Source organism: Gopherus evgoodei, chromosome 1 (assembly GCF_007399415.2).
Source record: "Gopherus evgoodei ecotype Sinaloan lineage chromosome 1, rGopEvg1_v1.p, whole genome shotgun sequence".
NCBI lineage: Eukaryota > Metazoa > Chordata > Testudines > Testudinidae > Gopherus > Gopherus evgoodei.
This window is the reverse complement of record NC_044322.1, coordinates 155268132-155287652: the sequence shown is the minus strand read 5'-3', so window position 1 is coordinate 155287652 and position 19521 is coordinate 155268132. Positions and strand designations below refer to the sequence as shown.

Below are 19521 nucleotides of genomic sequence, written 5' to 3'. Positions count from 1 at the left end.
ATAGTTTCCAACCATTAAGCTGTTATGGGGGCACTGTATAGATTTCATGAAATCAGACGTAGCCCATGAAATGTTGACTGCCTAATGCTACTAGGAAAGTCAGGATAAGATATGATCTTCTGAAGCTCCTCAGAAGTAAAAGCTGGTCAGTGGAGCATTATACTGAGACTGATCTCAGAATATCCTCAGGTCCACAGGCCTTTGCAGTAGGCCAAGAAATCTTCCTTGGGGAGGAGTAGTCGTCAAGAGCCTGTGCAGCTATGTGGTGCCTTCTGCCTCCATCTGAACTTTTTCTTGCCCAGATTAGACAAATAGACTGTGTCTGCTTCCAGCACTTCCTAAAAGTTTGCCCCTTGCCCAATTGTCATTTGACAAGCAAACCAAATCAAAGGTACCCAAGTTAAGCCATATTCCATCTATTCTAGACAGTCAGAGAGGCGGGCAGAGCCAACAGGAGATGACCACATCTGAGGGGATGAATGACTCCTCCATGTGATTGTCATAATCTATTGCTACCTGAAAAAATCTGCTGTAAGTGGAAGGAAGCTGTGTATGTAGGGGAAGGAAATTGCAACTTTTTGGAAGGAGAAGCATCTTTTACGCACCATCTAATGTTACTTAAAGAGGCAGATAAATAAAATAAACGCAAATTAAGCAAAATGAAGAAAATTCCTTGAAACATCGACAAAGTAGCTTATTTGGCCTCACTTGGATAATTGTTGCGCTTGAAGATTTTTGCAAAAAACAAGACGTGTTTCTGCCAATCTATTAAGTACTGTAAATGAGTAAGGCAGCCAAATGACTATGTATTTTCTCTAAACCCATCTAATGGAAATATACAGAGCTGTTTGGGTTTTATGGTGGATTTTATTGAGATAAAAAGATCTGAGAAGTGGTAAGACTAGCAAACTTGTGGCTCTGCTAGTTCAGATCTGGAGCTCCTCAAGGTGGCTACTCATGGAATTTCATTTTTAACCATACCCAATGAGTCAAAGCTAAGTCCTGAATGCTGTGTTGAGTTTATACAGCACATCAGATAGTACAGGCAACAACAATAAATAGTGCCTGTTATCTGAACTATTCATTGGCATTTTGGGATAGTTATGAGTGCTGTTATATAACTTTCCTGTATATGTCAATACATTGTTAATGGTGAAGTCTAATCAGATAAATGTTGTCTCATGAGCAGAGTAGGTGGGGTCCTGGCTTCTAATATACTTGTTAAATGCACTGTCATTTGATAAGCTATACACAAAGGATTTCAAAAAAAAATTAATCTGTTTTTTCTCATTTTGTTGTCCGTAACATTACGATGCTAACAACTGAAGATACCTAAAAGAATTTTAGACATGGAACATTACAGTGCAGCACTCTTGCTTTTTATGCAATGTGTGAATTAATTGTTTTGTTTACTGAATAAGTATCCAATTAGCACTTGAGATTTCTTTGATGATGAGCTCATATTGTAAAGTACTGTGCGTTCCAAATAGCAAGGGTAAACATGAGGTTTGGCAATTATCCCTTTTTTTCCCCCATTCAAGACCCAAAATCATCACAAATCCCCATTTCCCATTCCATAATATGTCCCAACATGCGCTTTGCAGATAATGTCTCAACCACTATGGAACTCTCCTGGAGCATAGAGCCACCCTGCAAGGCTCAGGCAAGTGGTGGCTTTGTTGTTATATAGAATCACAGAATAATAGAAATGCAGGGCTGGAAGGGACCTTGAGAGGTCATCTAATCCAGTTCCCTGTGCTGAGACAGAACCAAGTAAACCTAGACTATCCCTGGCAGGTATTTATCTAACTTGTTCTTTAAAAACCTCCAGTGATGGGGGTTCCACAACATCCCTTGAAATCCTATTCCAGAGCTTAACTATCTCTATGGTTAAAAAGTTTTTCCCAATATCTAACTTAAATCTCCCTTGCTTCAGATTAAGCCCATTACTTCTTGTCCTGCCTTCAGTGGACATGGAGAGCAATTGATCGCTGTCCTCTTTATAACATCCTTTAATATATTTGAAGATATTGTCAGTTCTCCTTCAGTCTTTTTTTTTTTTTCCCCAAGACTAAACATGCCCATGGTCAAGTTTTCTAAATCTTTTGTCACTGTTGTTGCTTTCCTCTAGATTCCCTCCAGTTTGTCCACATCTTTCTTAATATGTCTGCTCAGAACTGGACACATTACACCAGCTGAGGCCTCCCCAGTGCTGAGTAGAGCAGGACAGTTACCTCTGTGTCTTATGTATGACACACCTTTTAATGCATCTCAAAATATTAGCTTTTTTCTCAATGGCATCACATTGTTGGCTGATATTTAATTTGTGATCCTCTATCACATCCAGATCCTTTTCAGTAGTATTACCACCTAGCCAGTTATTCCCCATTTTCTAGTTGTGCATTTGATTTTTTCTTCATAAATGTAGTACTTCACATTTGTCTTTATTGAAATTCATCTTGTTGATTTCAGTCCAATTCTCCAATTTGTCAAAGTTGTTTTGAATTCTAATTCCACCCTCCAAAATACTTGCAATCTCTTCCAGTGTGGTGTCATTTGAAAATTTTATTACCATACTCTCACTCCATTATCCAAGTCATTAATAAAAATATTGAATGGTATTGGACCTGTGATTGACTCCTGTGGGGCTCCTCTGAATGCATCCTCCCATTTTATCAGCAAACCATTGATAACTACTCTTTGAGTATGGTCTTTCAACGAGTTATGCACTCACCTTATAGTAATTTCATCTAGACCACATTTCCCTAGTTTGCTTATGAGAACGTCATATGGGACTGTGTTAAAAGCTGCAGTTTGGCAGAATTTTATTCTGAATGTATTTATTTATTAGAAATGTTTTTATTTTGGCAAATTTTTATTTTTATACCAATTAGAGTATAAAATTAAAAATAACTTGAAACTTCACAAAGCTATGGCATAAGATGCAAAAGAAAAACAGAAAAAAATGCTAAAGTTTAAAACAAAACAAAAAAAGTCAGTTACCACTGGACCAGCCAGCTCTGGGCTCCAGCTGGGGTCCTCCAGAATGCAGTGTGCATAAGGACATTTCATGGAGCAGGAAAAATCATTCCCAACATCAGCACACCTGAATAACTAGAAAGTTTGTTCAAAATCAGTTATATGCTGAAGACTGCTGTTGTTCAACGTATAATTAAATTTTTTTTGTGAAAGATCGCTACTGATGCGCCAGATCATTTTGATTGCCAGATGAGACAACGCTTAAGAGGTGGTCCCAAATATTGGGAAATTCAGAAAACTGACACCTGAGGTAGTAGTAATATTTAATTTATAGGATAAATAAGCAAGTGAATCCAAATATCAAATTGTAAAAAAACTATTCAGTATTTTAGGATATTTGTGCAGTTTATAGTGTGGAAACTTTCTCCAAAGAAACAGCTGAAGAAATTATTATAAAGCTGTGGCTATAACTCTTCTTTTACAGGAACACAGATATATTTAATAGTATTGTGTGTTAATGAACCTTGTGTCTTATTTCAGAGAGATTCCCCCTCTACATCCAGACAGTCCCCAGCTAATGGTCATAGCAGCACTAACAATTCTGTTTCGGTAAGACCTCCAGTTCCAAACAGAGAAAGTGTACAAATTTTGTTGGTGCTCATCTACCATTACTGTTCTAGTTACATGTGTTCAGTGGAAAAATTGTGTTCTGCTGATATAATCAAGGCTACTACAAATATAACTCCCCATTTTCTCCTTTTAAGGTGTTTTTTTTTCAACAACATATTCTTCTCATTAACATTAAATTAATTAAATATTAATAAGTGTAACGTGGCAGTTCCCTCATCCTTAAAATGTTCTTAGCAATCCCCTGGTCCTAGTTTCCTCAAAACTAAACAAGGATTTAAAGTGGAAGCATTATTTCCATTCTAAACTTTTGAAGCAGTGTTTCAAAGAAGAAGAATTGCACAGCAGGTATTTCAGGGCTTTTCCAACCTTGGAGTTTTGAGAGACCTCTGGAATGTGTATTTGTTTCCGCTATCTGAGTTAAGGAATTGGTGTGCCCTCTGCTGTTGTGGTACGTGCACATACTTTGTGAAATATGAGCCTTGCCTGGGTATGGAAAGCAAAAGGAAGTGGCTTTAAACTGCACTACAAACCAAGCTGGTATTATCACATCTTTAACACAAAGTACTTCCAGTTCAGCATGTATTCAGGTAGAAAGGTCTTCTTGATTTCAGATATTTCTAAATAGATGTTGAAATTTGTATTGTTTATTATTTGTCATTGTTGTGATTTATATGGCAAAACATTACAAAGCATCTGTATCTGCAAGTTCCTTATGTAAGATTTCTGTAAGAGTGCTGCTGACGCTCACAGTTCTGCACACTCTGATAACTTCAACAATGCCATTACTTCATGGGATTGTGTATCAACTGAAAAATCCAGAGCAGGGCAACTATTCCATAAATTATTAAAAGTGAATTACAGTTTAGAAATGATTAGCTTAAAAGTAAAGTATTTTAATTATAACAATGAAAGATAATTATGTGGCTGGAGAACTTCAGTACATTTCTGTGAAAAATACTGAACTTGCAACATAATAGACACACTCATAAATTTAGTATTGGTCACCATTTAACATGTAATATCTTTCTAAGATAAAATTTAGTAATATTTATTGTAACTATTTCTTATTTTCTAGAAACACATCTAATTTAAGTATTTATTAAGTTGAAAAAGGCATTCTTATAGAAAGCCTCTTTCACTTGCAGGTGCTTTTGTGTTGAAGATGCTGAATCATTTATTTAAGAAAAAGCACATTTTCTATCTGCTTAAACTTTTACCTGCTTTCTTCAGCTTGCTGCTAAACAGCCTGGGTTTGATATTCCTTAAGAAATAAGAACTTCTAAGAAATGAGTTAATGTTTTATACCTATGTACAATGTAACATTTTGCTGTAATGTAACAAATTATACTAACAAATTATGTTGTATACTCTAAAAAAGTAAAATGAAAATTTCTTCTCCTGGGTTGGCTTTGTTCTGCAGGACTTGCCATCAACAACACAACCAAAAGGACGACAGGTGAATAGATATCCTCCATGGGAGCTTTTCTAAACTTAGCTGCTAGTAGCCAACCCCTTCTTACCTTTTTCCGTTCTGTATTCTGTATGTGCTGGACTATAACATTTAAGCTTGAAGAATGCATCCCATTTTGTTTTTAACTCATTGTTTATGTCTAATTCACAGTAATGTTTTTTCCATCCATTTATATGTGTGAGAGAGACTGGGAAGTTCATTGTAATTTCAGACTGTGTGGTTGTTTTAATTATTAAGAACACATTAATAGACATGTACAGCACCGTTCAAATTTGAAACCTGCACAGGTTTTCACTTTGGAATAAAGTACAGCTGTATTCTGTGCCAGGAATTTAGATCAAACTAAGGCAAATAAAGGAAGCTTAAAATAACTTAAAACATTCTGAGAAAACTTTAAAAGTTTAGTATTTTAATTAGTTCATAACTAGTTATTAATGTTTACTACATGTTAAGGATTACTTTTATGAAGAGCCACTAAATCTGAAGTTATCATCCCATTTATAAGGCTAATTTACAACCCCATACTTTAGCTTTACCAAAATCAGCACACTGAAAATTTCATGCACTACATTTCATTCCAGAGTGCAGATTTCTTCTGGAAAATGTTGAGCAAATTTCACAAGAAGTTTAAGGGAAAGAGATTATTTTTGTTTCTGATCTCTTTTCAAAGATTTTTATAATGTTTAGCTCATATCTCTGTAAACTGAATTACAGTCCATCTTCATTTTTCCTGTAGTGCTTACAGAGCAGCTTGGTTTAGTTAAATATTTGACGGTGTGTAAATATCCAAACACAGGTAATTATATACCTGAATTTGTGTATTATGTGCATGCGTCTATTTGAAATACACACTGCAATGTTTGCTTGGCTCCAGCAGCACTTTGTCCTCAGTGACAGGTGTCTTCTTTAGGCCAGATTCTGCTTTTGGGCTCTTTGGATAGGACCTTTCTTGGCTATTTATAGAGCAAGGCAGTACTCTGAGTGAGTAAGTATGGCAGAATCTAGCCTACTAAGAGCAGCCCTTGCTTTTGCACAGGTAGAGGGAGCAGAGGGCACTGGCTGCATTGGAGACAGGTGACATGTGAAACCATCCTTCACCATCAGGAGAGAGGGAAAAGGCGCTCACCCGTTGGTGCAGGTTCTCCCTCAGAAGTGCATCTTGGGTCAGAAGAGCCAGGAGGCTCTCCATTATTTAATTATTTTTTTTAACATAAGGAGCTCAAGGGATTTTTCAGTCCCTTCTTAGCCTTATGATCTTGGCCTGAACTAAAACAATCTTGCATAGTTTCACAGGCCAAAGCAGGACTTTTCCCTCCTAAGAAGATTCAAAGAAACCCCGTTAAGGGTTCTGCAGATGCTTCCTAGTGATTCTCCTCTGCAGTTTCAAGGAACTTTTCTTTGTTTCAGCTGCTGTACAATCATATAGCACAAGGGGCCCCAGTTCCATTTTCATCAGTGACTTCTTGCAGGCCCAAGCTTTCCACAGTCTACCTCTGAAGAAGGGAAAACTTCCACTGAGTCTGAACTAGAGATTCAACCCCTCACTCTAGCGACGCAAAGACTTGGGAATAATTTGTATGGGAATATCATTACAACCATGAAATTCAAGGAATTCCAGGATGAACAGATTCTGTAAAGGTCTTTTTTATCAGGCTCAATCAGCAGGGTGACCTGTTCGAGCAATGGGTTACTCTCCTTTTGTTTCCTGTTTTTGAAGTCCTGCAGTTTCCTTTTGTCTCTAGAGGTCCCGGGCAGTCTGAGTCCAGTCGTACAGTTGCTCTGTGAAACACCCTTTAAGACTCTGTATTCACCTGACTTTTGCTTTCCTTCCCAGGTCCCCCCATTATCTTTTCCAGAGCCCTATCATCGTAGGTACTCTGGTTTAGTTTAACCCTTCAGGAACATGTGGCAGTTTCAGCAAGCAACCCAGAGGCTTTTGAGGGCAACTTCTTAAAAACACGTGCTTTATTCCAAAGGAAAGCATAGAGATTTACAGATCCACACACACACAACAAATCATCATCACCACCATTACAAATCCCAAAGGGACATAGCCTCCTTACACACTGAATGTCAACCAGACTGGTCTCTAGCTAGGTCCTTAAGATGATCCAGCTTGATGTTGCATCTGTGTCCATCACTGGCAATCTTGTCATGCCATTGAAATGTTTAATGACCACATAATTGTCAGCCATGTAGCAGCATTCCTTAGTAAACACACTTGATAATTCATTGGTCTTCCATCCCAGTAATATGTCCATACCAAGAAATCTGCCAAAATTAAACCAGTGCTGATGGAGGTGGTTGCGGGGTTCAGCCACGAATATCCTCATTGCTAAAACTGCCCTGTCATTTAATACGGACCAGCTGTTGAAGCCGACCAGATGTGAAAACATCAATCATCACTCTTCAGCCTTCCTCAGTGCCCGTGTTTCACTGCCATATGGTACAATTGGCATAATCATAATCCTGTAGATCTACAGCTTCATAATAAGCTTGATATCCAGCTTCTCCACAGAAACCACTGATAAAAGACCTGGAATGTGGCAGCGACTGCTGCTATATGAGGATCCATTTCTTTCAAACCACAGCAAACCTTGCATGCAAAAGCACTCTCTCCGGTTTCCTCACCACTCCAAGAACTCTTTTGGGTTTTGGTCAATCCTTTCAGGGTCTTAAGATGCTCCTTTCCCCCTGCTCAGCCTTCAGGTTTTTTTTCTTTGTCTTATGACAATTACTCATGGCAGTCAAAAGGTTCTCCCTAGCTGAGAGAGCACATGTCTTTTTAACAGCCGCTTCTAATACCTCTTCCTTTGTTCTGCCTTTCTCCTGGGGATTCCATTGCTTCAGCCCCCCACTGCAGACAACGTGAGATCACCAGTTTCCTTTGCTTGGCCAGTCTCTTTAGCATATTCATTGTCCTTCTTGTCAGGGTGCATGGTATTTGACATGGTTCCTGTCAACAAGTAGCTGATTCAATACATGTTGAGGGTTAGTTATACATAGAGTTCCTAAAGTACGTTGACCGATTTCCCAAACCATCACATCTGATCTTTTAACACTAACGTAACTCTGGAAGTTAGGATATCTGTTTTCTATTGTCAGTTCTGTCACAGATGTTTTATGTGACCTTGGTCAGGACATTTAACACCTTTGAGATCCTCTGATTCATGGCACTCAATAAATGCAAAGCCTTATTATATTATTTAAAACAGAGCAGTTAAAAACTTCATTTCTGCTGTTTGTGCTCCTGAAAGCATACCCTTTTCAGACTATTCATTTTAATATACCTCTACCTCGATATAATGCGACTTGATATAACACGAATTCGGATATAACACGGTAAAGCAGTGCTCCGGGGGGGGGAGGTTTGCACACTTCGGTGGATCGAAGCAAGTTCAATATAACGCGGTTTCACCTATAACGCGGTAAGATTTTTTTGGCTCCCAAGGACAGCGTTATATAAAGGTAGAGGTTACCATTGTTCTAAGATGACACACAAAGTAAGAAACTGGTATTGAAAGAACTGCAATTGCCTTTCATTGGCACCTATGAGTGTATATACAACTGAGAATGGATTTGCACTAATTTAAACTATACAGAGATTACCTAGATTCCACCCAAGCAAATATATTTAATAGGTACTACACTGGGTTTTTTATTATGTCTAGTGAGAATTTGGTTTAGTCTAAAGGAATACTGATAATTATATAGTAATACTTCTTACCATCAAAATCATTAAAATATCATCCAACTTGAAAATGTAGTACGTAGCTTTTGTTGAAGGTGAAGTACAGTTCAAGCCATGAAATATGGTACTAACTTTCAACCTGTCATTTTAGATGACTGCTAATAATATGCAGATTTAGATTTCAGTTTTAAATTTTCAGCAATTCCAACATCTGTATTAAAGATTTGTAGATAAGAGTCCACACACAATGAGAACATTTGATGTTACTCCTAGACTTTATAATATGTAGAAGTCACAAGTATTACAGGTAACATCACATTGTCTCCATTGTTTTCAACTGTCACTTATGTTTTCATCATTGTTTCTTTCTCTGCTTGTAAGCATACAGTGTGTGGTAGCTAGATGTGCAGATCAAATTTTCACCTACTAAATACCAGTGAGTGGTAATATGGCAATGTCTTTTACGAACTCCTGTTTTATAGATATATGTAAGAGCACAATTTGAATATGATCCAGCAAAGGACGACCTCATCCCCTGCAAAGAAGCTGGCATCAGATTTAGAGTTGGAGACATTATCCAGATCATTAGCAAAGATGATCACAACTGGTGGCAGGGTAAACTAGAGAACTCCAAAAATGGTACTGCAGGTCTCATTCCTTCTCCTGAGCTTCAAGAATGGTATTTTTTTTGGTTTTCTATAAAAATGAATTTATCCTTGTCATATTTATCTTGGTATAGAGCAGTGTTCTCAACCTTTCCAGACTACTGTTCCCATTTCAGAAGTCTGATTTATCTTGTGTACCCCAAGTATCATTTCACTTAAAAACTACATGCTTACAAAATCAGACATAAAACTCAAAAGTGTCACAGCACACAGTTACTGACAAATTGCTTACTCTCATATTTTTACCATATACTTATAAAATAAATCAGTTGAAATATAAATACTGTACTTACATCTCAGTGGATGGTACATAGAGCAGTGTAAACAAGCCATTGTCTGTATGAAATTTTAGTTTGTACTGACCTCACTAGTGCTTTTTATGTAGCCTGGTGTAAAACTAGGCGAATATCTAGCTGAGTTGATGTACCCCTGGGAAGGCCTTTGCATACCCCAGGGATACATGTACCCCTGGTTGAGAACCACTGATATAGAGGGCATGCTGGGTTGGGAGGGGTATGTATCAGTGGTGGTGCAACATGCATCAATGTGGAGATTTTGGAGTCTATAGAGCAGCTTCAGGACACTGCTATAACTTACCCAGGTCTTCACTCCTGTCTGAATTATGCCAGGGGCCTCTCCAGACCCTAAAGCAGCCTAGCTTCAGGGAACACATATGTGGTTTAAAGCCATCTTAGTCTGCTCTTTCTCCTGGGCTGTGAGCTCTAAGAACAGTCCTTATAGCAATGCACCTGTAAAATACATGTATTAATATTAATATTTCTAACTGAACATCTTCAATTTATTAAAAGAAAGTTTTGAGAAGTCTTGTTGTACACCTGTAAATTAAAACAGCCTCCTTTTTGAAGTATCACGTCTTTTTAAATACATATTTATAATAGCGGAGTTAATACTTCAGTGATCAATGGATACTGTACTAGGTTATCCGTAACAACGAGCTAATTAGTTATTTCATCCCCTTCACATGCCAGGCGAGTAGCTTGTATTGCCATGGAGAAGACCAAACAGGAGCAGCAGGCCAGCTGTACTTGGTTTGGAAAGAAAAAGAAGCAGTACAAAGACAAATACTTGGCAAAGCACAATGCAGGTATGAGAAGCAAGGGTCTTTGAGACTGGGTTAAAAATTGCTTTGCCAGCCAAACCTCGTTTGTTGTTGGCCAGCTGGCACTGCCATGAACCTAGTGAGTTATATAGGAAAAGTTAAGTAAAGCTGTAGCTATACCAGCAGTTCTGTCCTGATTCTCTGTCCAGGATTTAAACTTATAGTTCAACCAATAAGATTGAATCCAAGCAATCTGCAACAAGATAAATTCACCATAACATATCCCACAGTAGTATTGTACTGCTCTGGTTTCACTATTTCAAGGAACTGTGGAAGCCAACAAGATAAAACTTTAGTAGTCTGTATAAAGTGTTTTATACCATACTATACTTCCTGCCTACAGAGGACTCTGCAGCAGCATCCAGACATTCTTGTCAATATAGATTATGTAGATTAAAACATGGTTTGCAAAAGGGTGTTTTCTTGAAGCTTTACAGCTGAAAGAAGAATAAATGGCACTATGAAGTTAAAAAGTGTGGTTTCACAGTAGAATAACATAAAACTTCTGCTGTGTTCTCAAGTTATACTGTAGATTCAGCTTTAAACATATATAACTTTGGGAATTAGCCCTTCTTTGAGCAGGGGGTTGGACTAGATGACCTCCTGAAGTCCCTTCCTCCCTATGATTCTATGATTGCATTTGGATGAAATTAGACAAACTTTTGAAGTTATTCCCCTAATGCCTGCAGTTTGCTGAGTTCTGAGGACTGTATTCTATCTAGAATGCTAAAAAGAATGAAGTCTTTGGTAGACTCTGAAAAATTTTGAAAACTGGAAATTTGGCAGACTCATAGGGCCTGATCCAGCAAGTCTCTCGTTAACTTCAGTGGGAGTTGGATAGAGCCAATAGTTCTTTAAGTGGATTTGACGTACTTTGCTATTAAAAAATAAATTAAAATAGTCAATATGTTTAATCTGTTTTTACTGCATTTTTATTTATGTTGAAAGCTATGATGGTAATACATTATGATACTCTTGTCACTTGAGCTATAAGGATTTTATCAAAACCACAGGATACATATATGCAACATTTTATAATGAAGTGTCTTTATGTATTGCATTAACTGCAGCTTTTCTAGTTGTGACCCTCTGGTGTCCAAAGCAGAAAAAGCCCATTATAGTGTCAGTGGAAGCTTTTAGTTTTCTCAAAAGATTAGTAACTGTGTAATGTCAATTGCCATGTCAGTACAGCTGATGTCCTACTGGCTCTCCAGTAGAACATATGGTACTAAATATAAAATCACTCACTTGCTCCAAAACCCTTGCTGTACTGTATCTAAGCATTAAAAGACAAGAAGAATACAGGTTGAAAATCTTTTAATTTCATCTCTTATTGGTTTGAGTTACTCTTACTGTTTTAATATTTGTATTTAATTAAAATAGTGTTGCAACCATCTTACAGAAATTAATAAGAAAACTAGAGAGAATGAGGAATACATGCCAGACTTTCCCGGTGACTTGATATAGCAAGGATATTTCAGGTTACGATTGAGGTGTGCTGGCGTGCATATTGCTTGCCTGTATTACTCCTACTTACGGCCAATGCTGTTAGCCTCTCACCTCCAAGAGCACTATATTTCTCACAAAATTTATAAATAAAAATAGAAGATCATCATAACAAACACAGGGGAAAAAATGGTATCCTTGACATAGTAACATTTGGTACATAAGCTCAGAAGCAACAGGGTTATTGGACTAGGGGGTTCTAATTAGGGTCTGTTTGGAAAATCTTAATTCAGTCTTAGTGTCTTTGATTTAGAGGAATTAATTGTCTAATGCAGGAGATAGCAGGGCAGCAAGAGGTTAACTAAAATAATACTACACCTATAAGACATAATTAAGTTTGGTAAATGTGGTACTGAATAGAGCTATTCTCAAATATTATAGTGTTCTTTTTCTTGTACATAATTAGATTGATTTCCTGAGCTTATATAACCTTGTGAAAATGAGTAGAGCTATAATAGTTTGTATTTAACCTATGTTCCAGCTCATATCCTCTTAGTATCAATAGGCCAAGGATACATTGTTCATCTTCATAACAAGATAAGGTTATAGTGTGTGAACAATTAGGGTTTGGATGTGTGGTTGCCAGAATCTTATGAGCAGTTCTTATAAGATTTGGGCCCCAAATGGCAGTCATGATCCTGTGAGATTTCTCATCTCAAAACGTAGAAATTTTACAGGATCATCTGTTGTTTGGAGATTTCCACCATTTTGAGTCATGATGTCACAAACTGGCTGTTCTCACAAAATTTTAGCAACATCTGCCCCAGAACTGGAAAATAGGCCCTTTCTTGGTTTGGATCTTACAAGGAACAAAAAACAGCAGAGTTAGTTTGAATCTGAGGAATCTAATTCAAACTCCATAGAGGGAGTCACACAAGAGCATCCAAAGGTAGAATTTGCTCCTCTTTATTGTAGGAGCATTCACAGGAAATTTTTAACATACACCATTTTTTAAGTCTTAATCAATAGTTAAACAACCCATTCCGAGTATTTTCCCGTGCTACTATTTTATGGAGGTGCTGGAATGTAGTTGGTAAAACAGCCTTGTATGCAACTAAAAATGTGTGGTTGGCTAAATATTTTAGGGAAATAGCTTAGATTTTGGTGTGATTTGTCAGGATATCAGTGGTGCTTTTCACTAGATTGCTTTGCAGATCAAACAATTTGTGAAGCCATGGAGAAAATAGTATAATTGCCTATTATAGTCAAAAAGACAGAATTTTCTCCTTCGCAGCAAAGATAATTGCTGTCACAACTCACTTTTGTCCCTAATCAGTTCTTAAGTCTTGGGCCAAGTCCTCAAACAGTGTACAGTAGAATGCCAGATCTTTCAAAAGTCTGTTTTAAATTAACCAAAGTTAACATTACTTGATAGTTTGTCTTTTAGATTCGCTTACCATTTTCAGGTGTGTTGGAAGATACGTTGTAGTGATATTTAAATGTATTTGATTTTTTTTTTTTTAAAGAAATGCTATTGCAGGACTTTGTAAAATATCATTCCTCAAATTTAAGTTACGCTTCACAGTATGCATAACATAATGACTATGAGAATACTGCCAAGCTTTTATAAAATGCGTTTATCATTTCTTAATGTTATTTATTTGCCTTGTGTTTAGAATATTGCATGGGAAAGTTTATTTTGTGCATATACTTTTAATTTTACTAATATATTACAAGCCATATCTCAATGACCCCTGTACATTTTTCATGCTGTCTTACTCCCAATGGCCTCTGTGCATGTAAGTAACCTGTCAAGTGACAATGCCTCTTTATTTGCTTCTTACTGTTTCCTTTCAATAACTCCTTTTCTTTATTAGCTAGTTACACAGAAACAGGAAAAGTTGTTTTTAAATGTGTCCTTGTAATTCTCATATCTTGTATACAAAAAATCATTTTCCACTTGTGTATGGAAACCCTACAGTCATTAGGTAATCCCATTTAGACTAAAGCATATCTTCTCCATGCTACTAGTTTGTGGTTAAGACATTAATATGCACCATTTTTGTTATTTGTTTGTGGTGTTTGTCGCTGATATGTATTTCAGTTCAGGAAGAATAAAGGCTAGATTATTTTTTCCAATGAGATGAGTTATTTGAGGGTTAGGTAGTTAAAGTGGCAGAGCTGGTTAGCACAAATTAGACACACAGCTCTTTCTAATCTTGAATAAACTCGTTAGCTAATTTAAATGAATTCAAGTTACAGCAGAGGTATATTCCATCTTTGTAGGTTCTTGGAGTGAAGAAAAATATAGTCAGAACCTTTCTCTAAAAGAACATTTTAATATTTGGAGAAAGATTGAGGGAGATATTTTTCTTTAAATTGAATTCAGACTGTTTTCTGACAGACTAACAAATTTGCAAATCCATATATTTTCTAAATTAAGAAGTCTTAACTAACTAAACTGACCAGTTTATAGTGTGACCAACAGTGTATTGAAGTAGTTGTACAGAGGTTTCTAAGTGCATTAAATGGATCTGAATTGCAAACTACATTACTGCAATGACTACTGGGGTTAATTAAAGCCATAATATAGTAGGCTTCTTTCCTTCCTTCCTTTTTTAGACCAGGATTGTAATAATGGTAACTCTTGTTAGAATGGATCCCCCTTCTTTTTCATAATAAAGATTGTGCCAATCAGTAATCTCTAAATTAAAGCATTCTTCTTTATAATTAGCAGCCTCCTGCCTCATTCCTTTATTAGAATTTTACTGAAATGATTGTGTTACCACAAATATTCTGTTATTGGCCATAAGGAGGAACAGGCTTATTTTAATGGGGAAAACTTGATTTGATGCACATACTGTACCTTGGCAATTGACAATGATCAGATAGGCACTGCAGAAAATATATTGCAGTTAAATTAAGATTTTACTAAAATGAGATTTTTTTTTTATAAATATGCCCTCAATATGGAGGAGGTTCTTTCTTGTGCAGAAATGTCAACACTTTTTGTTGCAAATCTTCATTCAGTGTCAAAAGTTTCAAAAGCATGTGAATACAAATAGCATGTGTTTGAAGAGAACTCTACTTATAAGTAACATGGTAGTTATTTAAAGAGAAAACCATAAAACATGAATTCAAGCTACTTGCTTGTGTATTGCTCATAATTCTCTGATAAAACATGATTACTAAAAGTAGCCTCTACCTTTAGTGTAAATAGATGTTCTCATATTGTATTCATGTTGGTCACTGTCTGTATACTTTATTTACTACTGCTAATTTCCTAGGCATGCAAAAAATGTGATCGCATGCCATTTTAGCTAATTTTTATGATTTGCTGAATACTGTATGAAATGACATGCAAGCTGTTCTGAGCCTTTCAATAGCTTTGAATGTTATGTTTTTAACCATTTTTGTGGACTTAAAAATGAATGTTTTTATTAAACTTGCAGCCATAAAATGTCTAATTAAAATATATTTCAGTATTGTCAGTTTACATATTTTAGAAATGTGGTTTTGGAATGCACATTTAATAGAGTTACTAAAATTACAGTTTGGCATAAATGAAAATCTATTTCTTAACTCACTTAATACATGTTTTTCTCTTATCTTTCTATTTTATATTATGTTTTAGTATTTGATCAATTAGATCTCGTCACATATGAAGAAGTAGTAAAACTGCCAGCATTCAAAAGGAAAACACTAGTCTTACTAGGTAATTTTGAGTATACCTTATCAGTCTAAACAGAACAGTAATTTTAACAGTATGTTTTGAATCTCTTAATGGTGGTGAATATAAATTTCTTCTTTGTGTTGTGAATTAGGTGCACATGGTGTTGGAAGAAGACACATAAAAAATACACTCATCACAAAACACCCAGACAGATTTGCATACCCTATTCCACGTAAGTAGCAATGTTAAATGTGGCACAAAATTATATGCATTATCTATATGATGATATGCCCAGTTCATTATTGCATGTGTAATTGTACTCTGTTAAAGCTTAAGAATAAGTTAAGGGTGGTTGAATCATAATACTGCGAGGCAGAAGGAGGGTGTGATATGGAAAAATACCATCAATTCTTGCACCTAAATATATACAGCATCCCTTTCATTTGGAACATTTTCGTACTATTTTATTGAGGGATCCTTCCCCCAAATGTTTGGCATTTTAAGGTTTAAACCTAACAGTCACTTTATTCACATATATTATCTTTTAAGTATTTTAGTTTTATGTGTCTGGATCAGTCAAGACAGGAGAAGGTCTTAAGGTCACAAAATTCCCATGAAAAGAAATGTAAATTGGATTTTGACTAAAGATTTTATACATTTACCTTATTTCAGTTTCACATTACTCTACATACACCCTTGAGGACTGTTACTTTAAGTTCCCGTAGAATTATGCAGAGATGAGGATAAGAGCAAAGTGCAATTCATTTTACTATTTGCAAATAAATTGTTACCAAAATCCCTGATTCTCCTTCATGACCTTGCTGCCACAGATCCCCACTATGGGATTTGCATGCCCTGCCGCAGGAGCCACAGAACCCTCTGCAGTGTTGTTAACAAGTGAGGAGCACACATTTGTGCCTCAAATTCAGCATTGTGAGATCAGGGGCATAAACACTTTCACCAGCTAACTGTCCCTGGTTCCACTCACAGAACCCAGCAGATCCCCTTCATGGGTGCTCAGACACAACAGATTTATAGCTTGTGAGCTTTTTGTTTTATAATTAAGGTTAGATGAGTTGTAGTTATGGGGAGTTCGTTGTTTTTACAGTTAATGTAGCCCTGGGTGTTAATTTTTAGAACCAGTCTGTGCTGGCGGATGCAGAAAAATCATAGGGGTTTTAGAAGAGTTCTTCCTTGCACACAAACGCCTTGGTTGTGCTGGTTACTCCCACTGCTTTAACAGCTTCCCACTAAACTCCCTCTTAGAACCCCTTCATTGTGGCTCCCACCCTCTCCTTTTCACTGAAGCCATTTTTACTAAGGTCACCAATGACTGACCCTCTCATTGCCAATTTTACAGGGCTTCTCTCTCTCCCTGCTGTTTTCAGCAGTCAATTAATTCTTCTCCCACCACCCACTCTCCAGCTGTGGCTTTTGGGATTTTGTTTGTGCTTGTAATTCTCTGACTATTCTCCCTGGGCGGCTCCTCTTTCTCTGCACTGCAGTCATTCAGGACTCTATCCCAGGCCCCTTCCTTTTCCACACACACACACACACACACACACACACACACACACTCACTCACTCACTCTCCCTCTCCCTCTCCCTCTCCCTCTCCCTCAAATTGATCCATGGTCATGGTTTAAACTACTATGTATATGCTTATGACTCCTAAAAATCCCTCTGTCATGCTGTCTCAAGTGGTTCACAACCATGAGTGCCATCCTCAGGGCACACTGTCAAAAAGCGGGACAAGTTTCAGAGTAGCAGCCGTGTTAGTCTGTATCCGCAAAAAGAACAGAAGTACTTGTGGCGTCTTAGAGACTAACAAATTTATTTCAGCATAAGCTTTCTTAGGCTACAGCCCACTTCCTTGGATGCGCTCCAACTGGTGATATGTTCTGTAATTAGATTTCACCAACCCAGTAACAAATGTGAGCTTGTGGATCACTGTAAAAGTATTACAATTGGGTCACTCTTGGACACTCCAGTCTGTCTTGCCACCCAGGCAAACTGAAGTTAGTGATAAATGGTCACTTACATCAAAAATCACAACATATTCAGGTTGTTCCCAGTCCCAAGAGACCAGTCACTTACCCCCAGATCAATTTGCACCTTAGATCTCGCACCAAAGACAACACTGGCAGGCAACATATAAGCACAAATGAGTTACAGTCTGTGGTTCTGAAAGGTGACAGAGATGTTGTCATCTTTCCACTGAATGTCTTTTAGGGTGAACCCAGGTTGACCCTGGGGATCTCTGCTTTTACTTCTTAGCTCCAGCCGTTGTGAAAGTCCAAACAGCAGAAAGAGAGCTAGTTCTTCTTGTAAGGGTGTTTGTTTATAGGTCCTCCCCCCAGAGCTCAGACCATTAGTATGATCACTCCTGCATGTAACTTCATGGGTGGATTGGGCAATCAACAAAGTTTTTGTCCTACATTGTCCCATTTAGTTTTGATAGTCCTTCCTGATGGGCAGAGGAACCACTCTTCCTGCCTAGGTTCACAAGTTCAGAGCGGGCATTTTTACAATTATAAAGCAAAGCTTGCATATTACTTTATAGCATGGGATACAGCCATTATAAGTTAGATTAATGTATTTAGCATCTTACGGACATCTTTACAAGTCTAACACCTACTTTGAACAATATTGAAATATGGGTGAGCTGATCTGGTTTCCAATTGTGAATTTCAGTGCTCAGTTGACACCTACAGTCTTTGCAATTGCTGGCACCTAGTTTACCAGCATCACTCTCCTCTTCCCACATTCCTTTGCCCAACAGCCCCTGGCAGCAGGGAGAAGCAATTACTGTGAAAGTTCTGCACAGACTCTACAGCCCTGTGCTAGAGCAAGCTCAGTGGAGAATCTAGCTACCAAACTCTTCACACAGGCTCGGAAGAAAGGTGTTAACTGTGATGCTTTTAACTTAACCATATTTGGGTGAATTGTCTTGAATACACCAAAAGACACATCCTTGACATTAGGGTGACCCCACCCAGCCAAATTTCATGTCCCTGTTCCAGAGCATGGAGATATGAGAGCTTCTGATCTAAATGGTTGTGTTTGTTTAAAAAAACAAAACAATAACAGCAACAACAAGTTATAAGCAATTGAAAACAGTGTTATAATGGGAAATATTGGGCAGCCTTAACTACCATTGGTACTATCAGCTCCACCTATAGTACCAGAGGATACAAGGTTGAGGAAAGGGAATTAGAGGAGAGAGGAAGAGGGGGAGGATGAGAGGTGATGAGGGAATTTTGGGAGGATGGGGCCAAGGCCTTAGAAGGGGAGAGTCGGAATGATGCCTTGAAGCCCAAGATTAGATTGAGACAGGAGAGGCAGGAAGGAGTGCACTGTAGACCTCTTGCAGAATTTATCAAGGTTTTAGGAGGGAGCTGAAGGCAGACAAGAGTCACTGAGGGTTGAATATGCAAGTGTCTGTCAGGAGGGTTTGTTCACCAAGGAAGACTTGGAGGATTTCAAAACCCCTTTCTCTTTCCTGTGGCTGAAGCCTACGCATAGTCATGATACAAGCTCCAAAGTCAATTGAGTTACTAGTGTCTTCCACGAAACTAAACACCGTTCTGTGTAGCAATTATACAGAAACGGGACATAGACACACACACACGCACACACATACACACACTCTTATGCCCTTCTCCCTGCACCTTTGAAGTTTAAAAGGATCATTTAAAATAATAATTGATGGTTAACATAAGCCTTTGTCGAGCAAGTGAATAAAATTTTGAAAATATGCAGAAAATAATCAAGATTTAGAAGAGTTTGGGAATGGATTGTTACATGAATAACTATTAATAGAACAACAAAAAATCCACATTTAAA

At 37.4% G+C, this 19521-nt stretch overlaps 1 protein-coding gene across 14 annotated transcripts in view; it reads left to right on the top strand.

The window, feature by feature from the left end:
- CASK (calcium/calmodulin dependent serine protein kinase) overlaps window positions 1-19521 on the top strand; it is a 415898-nt gene that overhangs the window by 385115 nt on the left and 11262 nt on the right. For 6 of the 14 annotated variants that reach the window (XM_030576320.1, XM_030576302.1, XM_030576328.1 and 3 more), the window contains 6 exons: window positions 3520-3588; window positions 5030-5065; window positions 9254-9450; window positions 10426-10541; window positions 15637-15717; window positions 15827-15907. In XM_030576320.1, coding sequence (XP_030432180.1) covers window positions 3520-3588; window positions 5030-5065; window positions 9254-9450; window positions 10426-10541; window positions 15637-15717; window positions 15827-15907 — 580 coding nt within the window. The remainder of the gene's footprint in view (window positions 1-3519; window positions 3589-5029; window positions 5066-9253; window positions 9451-10425; window positions 10542-15636; window positions 15718-15826; window positions 15908-19521) is intronic. The other 8 variants (XM_030576372.1, XM_030576354.1, XM_030576311.1 and 5 more) reach the window with 7 other exon arrangements.